Source organism: Chionomys nivalis, chromosome 21 (assembly GCF_950005125.1).
Source record: "Chionomys nivalis chromosome 21, mChiNiv1.1, whole genome shotgun sequence".
Classification (NCBI taxonomy): domain Eukaryota; kingdom Metazoa; phylum Chordata; class Mammalia; order Rodentia; family Cricetidae; genus Chionomys; species Chionomys nivalis.
The window spans coordinates 7,291,112-7,304,340 of NC_080106.1; the positions used below are offsets into that span (position 1 = coordinate 7,291,112).

General features: G+C 52.8%; 1 protein-coding gene across 2 annotated transcripts; it reads left to right on the forward strand.

Moving 5' to 3' along the window:
• Positions 1–29: 29 nt before the first annotated feature.
• On the forward strand, positions 30–9,738 carry Rnf166 (ring finger protein 166). Of its 2 annotated transcripts, XR_009055755.1 has the most exons (7): positions 30–256; positions 5,270–5,426; positions 7,013–7,125; positions 7,386–7,500; positions 7,663–7,770; positions 8,575–9,605; positions 9,652–9,738. XR_009055755.1 is itself a non-coding variant. In XM_057754147.1 (6 exons), the coding sequence occupies exons 1-6, from the start codon at positions 102–104 to the stop codon at positions 8,638–8,640; spliced, it is 714 nt and encodes a 237-aa protein (XP_057610130.1). In that variant the 5' UTR covers positions 30–101; the 3' UTR covers positions 8,641–9,738. The 2 variants fall into 2 exon arrangements, 1 of the variants encoding a protein (XP_057610130.1); XM_057754147.1 differs by having other exon boundaries at positions 8,575–9,738.
• Positions 9,739–13,229: the final 3,491 nt, after the last annotated feature.

Below are 13,229 nucleotides of genomic sequence, written 5' to 3' on the forward strand. Positions count from 1 at the left end.
GTGACGCCAGTGCGGCGCCGTCGCGGCAGTGACGCCGGCCTCCCGGCCTGGATAGGGGGCAGCGGCGGCGGCGGCGATCGCGGCGGCGGCCTGTCCGGGGAATGGCGATGTTCCGCAGCCTGGTAGCCTCGGCACAGCAGCGGCAGCCGCCAACTGGGCCCGCGAGCGGCGACAGCGGCCTGGAGGCGCAGTTCAGCTGTCCCATCTGCCTGGAGGTGTACTATCGGCCGGTGGCCATCGGCAGCTGCGGCCACACGTGAGCGCGCGCGCCGGGAGCCCGCGGGAGGGGGGGCCGGGCCGGGGTCGTGGCGGGCGGCCGCCTGGGGACTTGGGGAAGCCAGCCCTGTCCCTACCCGCCGGCCGCGCGCGCGGCCCCCCGCACCCGGGCCGAGGGAAACCCTGCACCCGCCCCGGCCCCGCGCGTTGCCAACGGCCGCCGGCTGCTTCGAGGGTGGCGGACGAGGCCGCTGCGCCAAGCGCGGGCGTTCGGGCTTGTAGAGATCGGGCGGGCCGTTGTAAATAAATGACTTGTGGCTTTTGCAATCCACTCTTATCCACCCCATGTCTACTCGTTTTGACTGTCACGGAAATGAGTTCCCTGAAGTTAGGAGAGGAGATCGTTTGGAGCCTGATGCTGTTTTGTTTTGAAGGACTTGGCCTATCCTGAACCTGAAGCTTCCAGGCAGCAGGGCCTACGGGGCCCCAGACACCGGAGACCTTGTTAGGTGCCCAGCTGAGCCAGGACCTCCCCCAATCTGGCTCCTCCTCCTCCGTGTTTCAGGAACTAAAACTTGAGGTTGTGACTGCTCGCAGGAGGGAGCAGTGCTTAAGGCCTTCCCAGCGCCAGCCTGGTTGGGAGGGAGCCAAGACAGAGCGTCTGCTCCATGACCTCCCCACAGTACAGCTCTTGAGATGAGCAGTTAAAAAAAAAGGACAGGAGGACTTCTCAGTAGAGAGCCACGCCGCTCAGGAGGTGGGGCTCCCCACGGCTTGGGGTGCACGCAGATTGGTAGGAGGCTTTTTGCAAACAGAGGCAGCTGATTTTGGAGACTCTGCTGCAGAGGGAACTGGAACTGCTGGGTGGGCGTGTGCCTGCTAGTCATCCAGGGAGGTGGCAAGGACCTTGTCTCCATCCAAAACTGCCTTCCCTTTCCCTGCCCCAGTGTCAGGCTGAACAGGGGTCCTGCTCCCCCTGGAGAGAGCTCTACGGAATTGTCTGTAAGGGCACAGCTCCTACCCAGTCTAATGTTACTGGGACATTTCTAGCAGGAAGCCATTGATCAGGACCCTCTTTTTTTTCCTCCTTTTTTGTATGCTTGCATGAGTAGGCGTTTTACGGTGTGTTCTGTGAGATTTGTCATTTTGAAAGCCTTGCCTCCAGCCCCTTCACTCAGTGCACATAGGCCACCATGTTTTCCGTTTCCTAGTATTCACCAAGCAGCACTTGACACCCCTTCCCCCCAAGTCTTATGCTGTCCCCCTGGCAAGATAGAACATAGGATTGGAAAGCATCTGTCATGTAAAACTGTTTACATTGCTACTTCTGCAAGCTTCTGTCCGGACATCCTTCACCAGGGTGGTCCTGCTTTCTTTGCTGGTTCCATTTTCCATTTGCCCAGCTGTTCTCACCTACTTTAATCTGCAGTCTCTTGGGTGTGGCCTGTGTTCAGATGAGTGTGAGGGTTAAGCTTTTGTCTCACTTTTTAAAAATGCACTTCTTTGAGCCACCTGACTGGAAGCAGTTTCCTTCCTGAGGCTTTCTTGTGCGTAGAGCCCTGCACACCTGGGTTCTGCTGTGAACCCTGGCATGTCGGCTGTCGGGGGGCCCCGTTGGATGCACCATCTTACCAGCCTCACAGGGATTGACTGGCCGTCCAGCTAATCAAATCTTAGGGCCAGTGACAAGAACCAGTTCCAGGGCTGGGTGTGTGGTTGCTGATGCCACCTTACCTGTGCTGTGGGGGTAAGGTAGGTGACAAGGAGCCAGTCTTGACGCCAGGAAAATGCCTCTGAGAATCCTTGCACAGTTGCTGCTGCCCTGTCTCAGGCTGCTTCTCTTAACTTGGTTAAACATGTCTTGCCAAGTGGTGGTGTCCTCAAAAATGAGAGTGCAGGAACTTTTGACACAGCCTGAGCTGTAGGCCTGTCCTCACTGCAAAGGGACCTTTCCTTGAGATCTCATAATGCCAGAGGGACATTGACTAAGTCATCTGCAGATTCAAGAAGATTCTCTCATCCCTTCTGACCAACGTGACTTCTCAGCCCCACCCCAGAGCCTGCTGAGAAGTCACAGGAAACAGACTACACACTGGCTTCTTGCAGCCTCCTCACACTCTTCGACGCTGCCGTCTTCCTGGAGGCTGAGTCAGTGCCCCTCTTCCTCCCAGGTGCCATCAGCACTTGTGATTTTGTGCAGGAAAAAACCATGAGCTTCCATCTTCAACCTAGACTCTCCTTCATTCTGTGTACCCATTCAGTAAACTCAGCCTAGTTCAGTTTTACGTTCCTCCACCGTTATCCCACACCCTTAAAATCCAGTCCTAACTTGCTTGAATGAATTAGCAAACTCATTAAGCTCTTTATTAGTAGTGTAGTGCACTTCCTGCTGGGCTACACTTCCTATTTCCCCTGTAGAAGCGCGTTAATGTGCATTTATATGTTCTTAAAAACTTCAGTCTGGTTACAGGTTAGAGCTATTGATGGGCCCTGGGGGACATCAGTACCACCTGACCTGGCATCTCGTTCACGGAAAGTCACTGCTGGTTCAGTAGACAGTGAGGGATTTCCTCAGCCAAAGGTGGAAAAGGCAGTGACTCAGGGGTTTGGGGATGAAAGTGTATCTTCTGGGTGGAGATACTACTTCCTCGGGTGTAATAAACCCTTGAGAATCTGATGGTCCAAAGTTCTCAGCTTTAGTAGGGTCCTCCCACATATCTCCATTCCAGTTTACAGGATCCTGTTCTTTACCAGTTATTGCTCACACCCTCAGTGGTTGGGGCTTGAATTTTTGTTGTAATTCAGCCAACCTTATAAATGAGCTTTGATTTTCTGCATCTTGAGCTCTGTGGCTGCTGGACAGAAGATTCTCTTCCAGAGCACACTTGGAAACCTTTAGACTGTTGGTGCACATCAGGAACTAGTTGGTTTTATCACGATACTATTGTTGTCCTTCCTCATATGAGATGCTGGAAGTTGGTTAATTTTATTACAGAACTCATCCAGAGATGCTAGAGGCGACCAACCACAGCATCATTTCCCTTATTTTCCCACAAATTGTCAAAAGTTTTATATACAGAGTCACCAAGTCCATTGCCTCTAACAATTAGTGAATCAAAATAATCAAATCCATTTATCCCTTAAGTTTATAAAATGGTTAACACCATGAACTTCCAGTACTCTCCAAGTTTTTCAGGAACTGTGGGTGTTGGCAATTGGAAAGCCAATTTCAGATACTTTAAAATTTTTTCCTTATGCTTCTCTTACTTTAAAACCAATTCTGACACCAAAATCTGTATTAGGCAGTATTCTTTAGAGAAGCAGAACATACATAATGAATATATATACATATATGTGTACATATGTATATATAAATATAAAGGAGATTGAGTAGAATGACTTACAGGCTGTGGTCCAGCTAATCCCAACAATGACTGTCCACCAATGGAAGGTCTAAGAATCCAGTAGTTGTTCAGTCCACAAGTCTGGATGTCTCAGTTCATCTTCAGTATATGCCAGAATTCCAGAAGAGTTGCCTCTAATGCCAGTGAAGGAATGGATTTGCCCGTGAGAGCAAGAGCAAGCAGGCAAAGAGAGCAAGCTTCCTTCTCTCGTGTTCCTTATATAGGTTGTCAGCAGAAGGTACAGTCCAGATTAAATGTGGGTCTTCTGCCACTTTAATCCCAGCACTCAAGAGGCAGAGGCAGGTGGAGTTCGAGGCCACCCTGGTCTACAGAGCAAGTTCCAGGACAGCAAGGGCTACACAGAGAAACCCTGTCTTGAGAAAAAATAAATAAATAAAAGTGAGTCTTCTACTTCAAATGATTTAATTAGGAAACTATCCTTCATAGGTGTGCCCAGCATAAGTCCAGATACAGTCAACCAAGAACAGTTGTCAACTTGCACAGCTATGCCCCGTTCCTTTCTGTTCCCTATGGGTGTGCATCTGATGAATGGAAGATCCTGCAAACACCAGCTGGGGTGTGGGCAGGCAAGGACAGAGCTCTTGCTGCTGGCATCTGGGAGCATGTCACAAAGAGACTGGGCCCCTACCAATTCTCAGTACTCCAAGTCTGTGCCCAGTACCCAAGCCAGGGTAGTCCCTCCTGTCTCCAGGCTTTGACTTCGAATCCAAGAACCCCCTCCTGGGGAGGGCCTTAGTCCTGCCTCAGTGAAGTGATGGGAAAGACTTAATTGACTTCCCAGGGGAGGCCTTAACCTTTCTTAGGAGTGGATGGCAAGTAGGCTGGGGGGAAGGGGTTGGAGAGGAGGGAGGGGAAATTGGGATTGGTATGTACAAATAAATACATAAAAATTTTTAAGGGGCTGGAGAGATGGCTCAGTGGTTAAGAGCATTGACTGCTCTTCCAGAGGTCCTGAGTTCAATTCCTAGCAACCACATGATGGCTCACAACCACCAGTAATAAGATCTGGTGCCAACTTCTGTCTGCAGGGACACATGCAGGCAGACCATTGTATGTATAATAAATAAATAAATCTTTAAAAAAAAATTTTAAAAAGTAGGCTGTTGAAGGGATTTTTGAAGCTATGCCCACTCACACTGCCCCTTGTTGGATGGTCCCAACTGGGATCTGGGTGCTTGCCTGTGCCTGCAACACCTTAGGTCTCTTAAAAAAAAAAAAAAAAAAAGGACCCCCCCCCCTGCTGCCTCAGGAGATTTGCCTGGCCAGTGTTGACCATGTAGTGGAAGGGCTCCAGGCCTGGCATTTTGTTGTTAGTCACTTTACTCCCTGGCCCCCTGGTCTGATACCCTGACCCCTGAGGTTTTGTCAGTTAATCGCATGATCTCGAGACTCTCAGGAAAGAAATGATCATCCTATCCCAGGGGTGCTCTTATTGGGATACAGGCTGCAGGGGATACACCACATACAGGAGGGCTGTACTAGGAAGGGACAGCTCACCTCTTAACTATGACCTGTGGGGGGTGGGAGCGTGGGCATAAGATTGTCTCCAGAACTATCAGTAGCAACTGGGGAGCCACTCTGTACATGCTGGCATGGAAGAAGTAGCCTCAGGTCCATATCACCTGCAGGTTCTGCGGGGAGTGCCTCCAGCCATGTCTGCAGGTGCCATCCCCTCTGTGCCCGCTCTGCCGTCTGCCCTTCGACCCCAAGAAAGTGGACAAGGCCTCTCATGTAGAGAAGCAGCTCTCATCTTACAAGGCACCCTGCCGGGGTTGCAACAAGAAGGTACCCGCCCTGCTTGGATTTCCTAAGGCTGGGAGGCTCTGGGTGGGGCAGCTTCTGCCCTTGGGTTCTACTATCCCATAGAGGAACTGGATACATGGGCTCACACCCCTTCCTGTCGATTAACCACATCTGCTTCAGCGTGAAGCTACCTGGCAGACCCTCTATGAGCTCCAGGGAAGCCATGCTGTCACAGCAGCCTGACCTAGGCTTAGCTGACTCTGCACTGTGGCTGATGGGGACTGAGCACTCAGGCTGTGACAGACAAATCTGGGGAAGCCAAGAAGGTTCTGGGGACTCTGAGGTGGCAGGTGCAGCCAGACAGAGACAGAGCCTTTCGAGGCTGAGCTCCGTGCACCTAATGCTAGAGTCTTGTCCTGAGGAGAATGGCGTGAGTGCTGTTCCTGCACCATCACACAGGCCCTGCCACTGGTGTTGGGGCTTACAGGCCTCTTTCCAGCCTGTCCCCAGAGCCTCCTCACTCCCCCTTTCCCATTTGTTCCCAGGAAACTAAGCAGCCGTGAATGCACTTGTCATTTATGTTGCAGGCCTCTCTGTGTCTCTAGTTACTGTTTTTGTGAACTTGTCACAGTGTTCTAAAGGTCACCAGGCAGATGAGCTAGAACTGCCCTGGGCCTGGAGTAGCGAGGCTGAGTTGATTGCCGTGGTCCTCCTTGGTGCTTGGGTGTCCTGGCTGGACTTTCCTAGGGAGACTAGAGGCCAGAAGCCTATTGGTGTTACATGTGAAGTAGCCCCACCCCTTGCTTGAACACCTCAATTTTCAAACTGTCTTCTGGAGCAAATTTCCCTGCTGCATGGGTACCCAGCTGTGACAAGTGTCTCAAGGAGGACCTTCTTGGACCCCTGCAGGTCTTAGGTACAAACTCTGGATGCTGGGGACATGTGCTGTATCCACCTGCCAAGGCTGGTATATCAGCATGTCTTCCTTCCCCCTTAGTCTTTGAGCTCCACCCCCAGCCTTGGTGTGCACCCTCAGGGAAAGGCTGGCCATGGGTTCTTTTCTCTCTTCCGGGTAACTCATTGAGCCCTTATTGGGATGGACCCTCCTGCTGAGCATCCCCTGCCAGTTCCCTGTCCCTTGCCTTCAGGCCAGGCTGCTGCCCTTGGCATGGCTGTGATGACTTGATGGGGAGCTGAGTGGTAATTATCACACTGCATTGTGATCTTCACCACTAAAAGTATTTGTCAGAGCAGGGGTCTTTCATTGGTTTCCCCTTGGGGGTGTGAGCCTTTTTTCCTAGTAGGTATGGATCCTGTCCACTCATTGGAACAGCTTCTCTGAGTCCCTAAGAGAGGGACCTGTTAGTCTTGTCCTGGGGGATTAGTGACCTGCACCTGCTCTATACAGCTACCCTAAGAGCCATGAACACGTCTGTCTGTGTGGCTCTGTGGAGACCTGTGTGTCTTCATGTGTTACCTCGTGTTCACCAGGGTCCCTCCCGGCAGCCCCAGAGCCTGTGAGTGTTTTAGGAGCAGAAGGGATGGGTCTGATCTTTTGCTGGTCATTCTCTGTCCCTGCTGCCTGAGGTCATGACCTGCCCAGTTCTGCTTCTCCTCTCATCTCATAGGTGACTCTGGCGAAGATGAGAGTGCACATTTCCTCCTGCCTGAAGGTCCAGGAGCAGATGGCCAACTGCCCCAAGTTCGTCCCTGTGTTGCCCACATCTCAGCCCATCCCCAGGTAGGCAACCTTCAGGATGGGGACCCAAGACGGGCAGAGTGAGGGTACTTCCTAGGCCAAGGACCCTATAGTCACCTCCCCTCTGTCATGGCCATATCCCATTAGTCCAGCATGTGGGGTAAATAGAGGACCAGGACTTTCTTTCCAAGGTGTATGGTCCTCCTTAAGGCCAGACTGTCCACAGAGGGGAGGGCAGGTTTCGGGAGGAGTTCGGATGAGTGCTCGCAGCCCTAACCTCACTCAGTGTCTTCCACCCCCAGCAATATCCCCAACCGGTCTACCTTTGCTTGTCCATACTGTGGAGCCCGCAATCTGGATCAGCAGGAGCTGGTGAAACACTGTGTGGAGAGTCATCGCAGTGACCCCAACCGTGTGGTGAGCATTGACAGCATGGGGCTTCTGCCTGAAGGAGACACGGGGTCAGAATATACAAGTGTGTACCTTGGGTGCTGCTCTGTAGGCCTTGCTATGGTTGGGTGGGTGGGCATGCGGACAGGGGAGGCCCCCTCCCTGCTACCCCCAACTTCTGTGTTCTAGGTGTGCCCCATCTGCTCGGCAATGCCCTGGGGGGACCCTAGCTACAAAAGCGCCAACTTCCTGCAGCACCTGCTGCACCGGCACAAGTTCTCCTATGACACCTTTGTGGTAGGTACCCCGCCCAGCTCCCTCAGGGTCTCCTGGGCCGTGACAGTGCCAAGACTCCGTTGCCACTGGAGGGCACCAGGCACCCAAACTTGTCATGAGGCTAGCTGCTCTGGGTCCCTTGGTGCCCACTCTGGGCCATCTGAGGCAGTACCTTGGTTTTGTACCAGCTTCAGAGACAGAGTCCCTGGTACACTCACTTCAAGGTGATAGTGAAGAGAAGCTGCCTAATCACAGCCCACCTGCCACCCCTTACCCAGGCTTTTCCTTCTAGGCATCCCCCATGTATCCCTCCTGCATCTTCCAGCCAGCTAGGATTTTCTTTCTTCTGGTCCCCAGGGCCCGAGATCTTGTTGCCCTTGACTGAACTTTGATCTCAGAAACCCCAGTTCTTGGCCAGGAAAATGGGTCAGTGGATAAAGCCTGACAACTTGTGCTCAATCCCTGGAATCCCTAAGTTAGAAAATCCTCTAACTCCCATCCCCACGTATGTCACACACGTCTGTACACACCCACTAAATAAGCTGGACAAAGAAGCTGTTCCCTCTGAAGGGAAACCAGCTCATTCATGAACCCACCCCTCTTAGTCTCAAATCTGCAGACTGCTGACCTGCAACATGATCCCGAGAGAACTTTGGGAAGCCGCTGGGGAGCTAGATAGGGCTCTAGCACCCTGAGGTATTTTTTTGAAGGGAGACTTGAGATCACAGAATAGTGTTTGGGTGGATTAGCATGGAAATGTTCTGGCTGTTGGGAGCCATCCTGGTCCTTCCAGCACTCCCAAAACTTACCTGTACTTGTTTCTAGGACTACAGTATTGACGAAGAAGCCGCCTTCCAGGCTGCCCTGGCTCTGTCCCTCTCTGAGAATTGAGGCACACACAGCCTGGCCACCTGCCTCAAGTCAGGGGCCGAAGACACAATCCCACATCACGGGATAGGGCGGTTGCCCTCCTGCCCTGGCACCTGCACAGGAGTGCGCCACTGGGCTAAGTGGAATTTCACACAAGGAGAGCTGGTCTCAGAGCCCCCAGGGCCGGGGTGCTGGCTAGCTGACCCCTTGCCATCAAGCAGGGCCACTGGGTCCCGGCCAGCAGCACTGGGTCATCGGTGCTTCAAGAGGCAGGTGCTGGCCATTGGGTTAGAGCAGTTGGCTGCCTTTCCCAGCCGTGCTATCCTCGTGTGGAGAAGGATGAGGTGCCCTAAGCTGTGCCCAGCAGGACCAGGGGAGGAAGAGCCTAGCCAGGCTGCCAGCCCACCCGGTCCCCAGCTTCGCTTCCACCGTAAGCATTTGGTACTGGCTTTTGTGATATTTAGGAACCCTGCGTTTTTCTATCTTATCCTGTGTGATAATCTTTTCACGTTTTATAGAGCAAAGACAAAGCAGTTCCTCTTCATACCGCAATACCTGTGTTTGACTAGGAAGAACAGTATTTTTATGGAGCATTTACAAAGCTATATTTTTAAAAAAAAAATAGTCAAAAATAAACACTTGTGTGGGATCAGTGCAAAGTGGGAAGGAGAGTGGGCATAGCCAGGGCTTCATCTGTGAGAGACAGAGGTGGGGTCCCCAAGCCACTTGATCTTTGAGGAAGAGGCTCTTGTTTGCGGTTTTCTTTATGATAATGACCCAGACGAAATCCTAGTACCCCTGGCCACTTGCTGTGGCTGCTCCAGCAGTTGTAGGACAATCGAGGCAGAAGGGGGTCCTTCTCCTGCCCTAGGAATTATCCATGGCTCTCTGTCACCTTCCAGAGCCAACCACATCCTTCCTCAGGCAGGGACTGCCCTTAGCAATGGTAGGGCCCTAAGAGGCCGGAGAGGCCTGCTCGGTGGCAGGTCAGAGTCAAGCCCTCAGAGGCCAGAGAAGCCTGCTCGGTGGCAGGTCAGGCCCGGAACCATTTGTCGGCATCTTGTTCTGTTCATGGCATACATCCTGCCTTTTCAGAGGAGTTTAAATAAAATGTTTGAAAGCATCCACGGCAGCCCTGGTGCTGGGTTTGACTGTCAGTGTCAGCTAGGGGCTGCCAGGGTCCACAGCCCTTCCTCACCTGACAGTGCTTTTTCTCTGGTAGTTATACCATCATGTGCCCTTGGTCACCTTTTTCCTGGCCTCTGGGTGGCCTACAGAGTGGTGGAGGCATCAGCACCAGTTCCCTTTCTCAGGGGCTCCATTTCATACTGTTCTGGGGCTGGATCCTGGATCTTGTGAGGTAGACCAGCTGTTGTGACTGTTCCAGGGGCCACCTCCAGGGCACAGGGTGCCCTGCTGTCATCTTGCTCACCAAGGGTTTCTAATAGCTGAGGAGAGCTGGGAACAGAGATTCATGCTGGGAGTACCCAGCACTCAAGAGGCTGAGGCAGGATTGCTGTGAGTTCAAGGCCAGCCTGTGCTACTTGGAAAGCTCCAGGAAGTCAGTAAGGACTACAAATAAGACCTTGTCTCAAAGCAACAATAAACAAAAGCTGAGGAATCGGGACAGCCAGCTTCAGCACGGCAGATGGGGCCGTAGCCTGCTGCCTGCCTTACTGTTCTACTTCGTCCTGAGGTGGCACCCAGTGGCAGGTCTCTGTCATAACAATTCACACTTCAGTGGACATGGGCAGGCAAGTCAGAAGCTTCCACCCACAGGCCGTAACTTAAGAGGGACTGGTTGCTGGACAACTGTATGCCCTATAAGAAGCAAAGTCACCTTCAGACTTCTATCTGGGAGGTTCCCATAGCTGGGGACCCTTGCAGACAGTGTCAGGTTCTGGGGTTAGTACTGCTGCAGCAAGGCTGGCCTCCCCATTGGTTTCCAGAAGTGGGCCATCTCTGAGCTGTCGACTACATCTGAGCAAGGCTGGTCTGTGTTCATCCCCTGGCTGCCACCTAAGCCTACCCCTTCTTGGGCAGGCACTCATTGTCCAACAGGAACTGAAGTGCTCTCACAGGCCCAGGCCTGTACTGTGACCGACCACAGTGACACAGAGAGTCATCATAGGGCATGATCTCTCGGTGCCCAGGAAACCTGGAGGCAGCTGCAGGCCAGTCACAGCAGGCTGTGACCTCAGTTGCAACCTTGCACTTGAGATGCTCCTGACTTCTATGCTGCCCCTCTGGAGGCCACTGTGCAAGTGCAGCCTCTGAGGCTCCTCGAAACTGCAGAGCCTGCACACTTGTGGCAGTCGGGGAACAAGGAGGAATGGCCGATGGTAAAGCCATTTGTCTGCAGTCTCAGGCTGTGCTCTGATTCCTGGACAGTGCAGGCAGTAGGTCTTGGAGCTCACCGATTAAGTATGGGCTCATTAGCCCCTGTACACTGTGGCATCTGGTCCCATCCCTCAGGAGGCCTGGGGGGAGGAGCCAAGGAAAGCAGGGGCAGGAAGGGATCCCTGTCTTGTGTCCCATGTGACTAGCTGCTTTTTGAGTTCATGGTTCCCACTGTGAGTTTGAGGCCAGCCTGTCTACAAAGCGAGTTCCAGGACAGCCAGAGGTGTTACACAGAGAAACCTGTCTCTGAAAACCAACAACAAAAACCTAGCTGGGCAGTGGTGGCGCACACCTTTAATCTTAGGAGGCAGAGGCAGGTGGATCTCTGTGAGTTCAAGGCCAGCCTGGTCTATAAGATCAAGTTCCAGGACAGCTAGGACTGTTACACAGAGAAACCCTGTCTTGAAAAACCTAACCTACTCCAAGCAGAGCCGTCCCTCTGAGCAGAGCTGCCTATGACCCCCCAAATGTGTCCCCTATTTCCAGAACATTCCACCCCGTGATGAGCTTTAGCCCTTACCCCCTCTCTGGGCTTGTAGAACTCCTGATTTCTTTGTTTGATCTGGTCTGTGGAAGCCCTGAGTTGGCCCCCTCAAAGCTGCAGGATGGGGTGTGACACCTGTGCCCAGAAGGACCTACACCCTTCTCAGCCCTGTGTCTCGGCTTTGGGGGTAGTCGCCCCCTTAGCAAAGCCGTGAAGCAGCATCCTCCAGAAGGTACTACCACAGTCTTGCTCCCCGGTTGGCTTTGGCACCTTCAGGTGACTCCCCATCTAGAAGTCTCTGGAGGGACATCAGAGTAAGCCCTGATGGGGGCAGGGAACCCAGATGGTGAGGTAGTTTTAGATTCAGAAAGCAGCCAACTATTACCTTGTATTTTCGTGGGGGGGAGTTCTCTTTGGAAACAAGTAGCTAGAATCTGTAATACTAGTGGGGTGCCCCTTAGGACAGGGGCCATGACCCTTCCTGAGAGTAGCACACAAACCTATTGCCATGTAGTCAGTCTGACAAAGAGACAGAGTAGTCTCCCCAGGCTGTGAGCAAATCAGCACAATGTCTGCGATCAGGTAGCCCCTGCCCTTAGATGTGGTTCACCTCTAGCCTGAAGTTTAGCAAGCTACGATCTTTTCCCACCTTGGACTATTCTATGAATAGTAGGAAGCTACCTGGGTCTCTCCCCGCCCCCTCACATACACACACTCAACCATCCTCCCCCAGCCTATGTTGCTGTGCCCTGCGGCATCTAGGGTGTCGGAAGCCTGGGCTGGCAGCAACATGCCCTTAGTTTCACATTATGCAACAGCACCAGAAGCTGCCCCCTGCTTCTTAGAAAGCATCCTGATCACAGGTTTCTGGACCTTAGGAAAGGAAAACTCAGCATGGGGCTCCCCAGCCTCAGACCTCTGAGGAACTATCAGTGATCTCCACATCTGGGTCTCAGGAGATCTGCGTGCTGCCCCACCGCACCCGAATAAACACAGCCCTGTGTGCCCCAGAACCTCACTTCTGAACCAGCCCGCCAGTGCCCAGCTGCACTTCACCCATCCACCAGCCCAGCTGGCTGCAGGTGTCCTGCCTTCCCGTGAGTCTTGAAGCACATTTCTGTGGTGTGCTTGGCGCTCACCTACTTAGTGTAGGAGCAGCCCGGTTTGAGCTCATGGGGTCTTGGAGAAACAGAAACTACTGTTACCATTAGATGAAAAGATTTTGGAAGGAGATCCTGCCCCAAGCCTACCCTGGAGAGGACAGAGTGGAGTCCTCCTGCTTCCTACTCAGCTCACCTGAAGCCCAGGCTTTGCAGAGGACTCCGGTCCTCAGCTGAGGCTGTCATACCAGGAGGGGTGGAGAAAGAGTCCTTGTGTATGCAACACCTGGGTGAGCCAGGCCTGGTTGAGGGATAGTATCAGAAAGTCCGTCACTGAGTTGCCCTCCTCTTGGGCCCTCCCCTGCAAGATGTCACTCCATGCCCTCTTTCTGAACAGTCAAAACCCCAGAAAAAAAAAAGCTTCATCCACACATGGTAGGTGTCAAGACCTAGTGTAGTTCAAGGACTCTCTACGAAGGCCAAAGAATGTCTCCCCCTGGGATCTCCTGGTAGTAAGTGGGAAGACTGAGCAAACTCCCACCCTTCATTCTGAACTTTTCCTCAGGGAAGTGCAGGGAGAAGATGGGCCGGTGGGGCCATTTGCAGACCTCATCCCCCTTGTACAA

Coding starts and splice junctions, on each gene's coding strand:
- Rnf166 (XM_057754147.1), top strand. CDS start 102: ATGGCGATGTTCCGCAGCCTGGTAGCCTCGGCACAGCAGCGGCAGCCG. Junction 7,126..7,385: donor ACATCTCAGCCCATCCCCAG/GTAGGCAACCTT, acceptor TTCCACCCCCAG/CAATATCCCCAACCGGTCTA. Junction 7,501..7,662: donor GCAGTGACCCCAACCGTGTG/GTGAGCATTGAC, acceptor TCTGTGTTCTAG/GTGTGCCCCATCTGCTCGGC.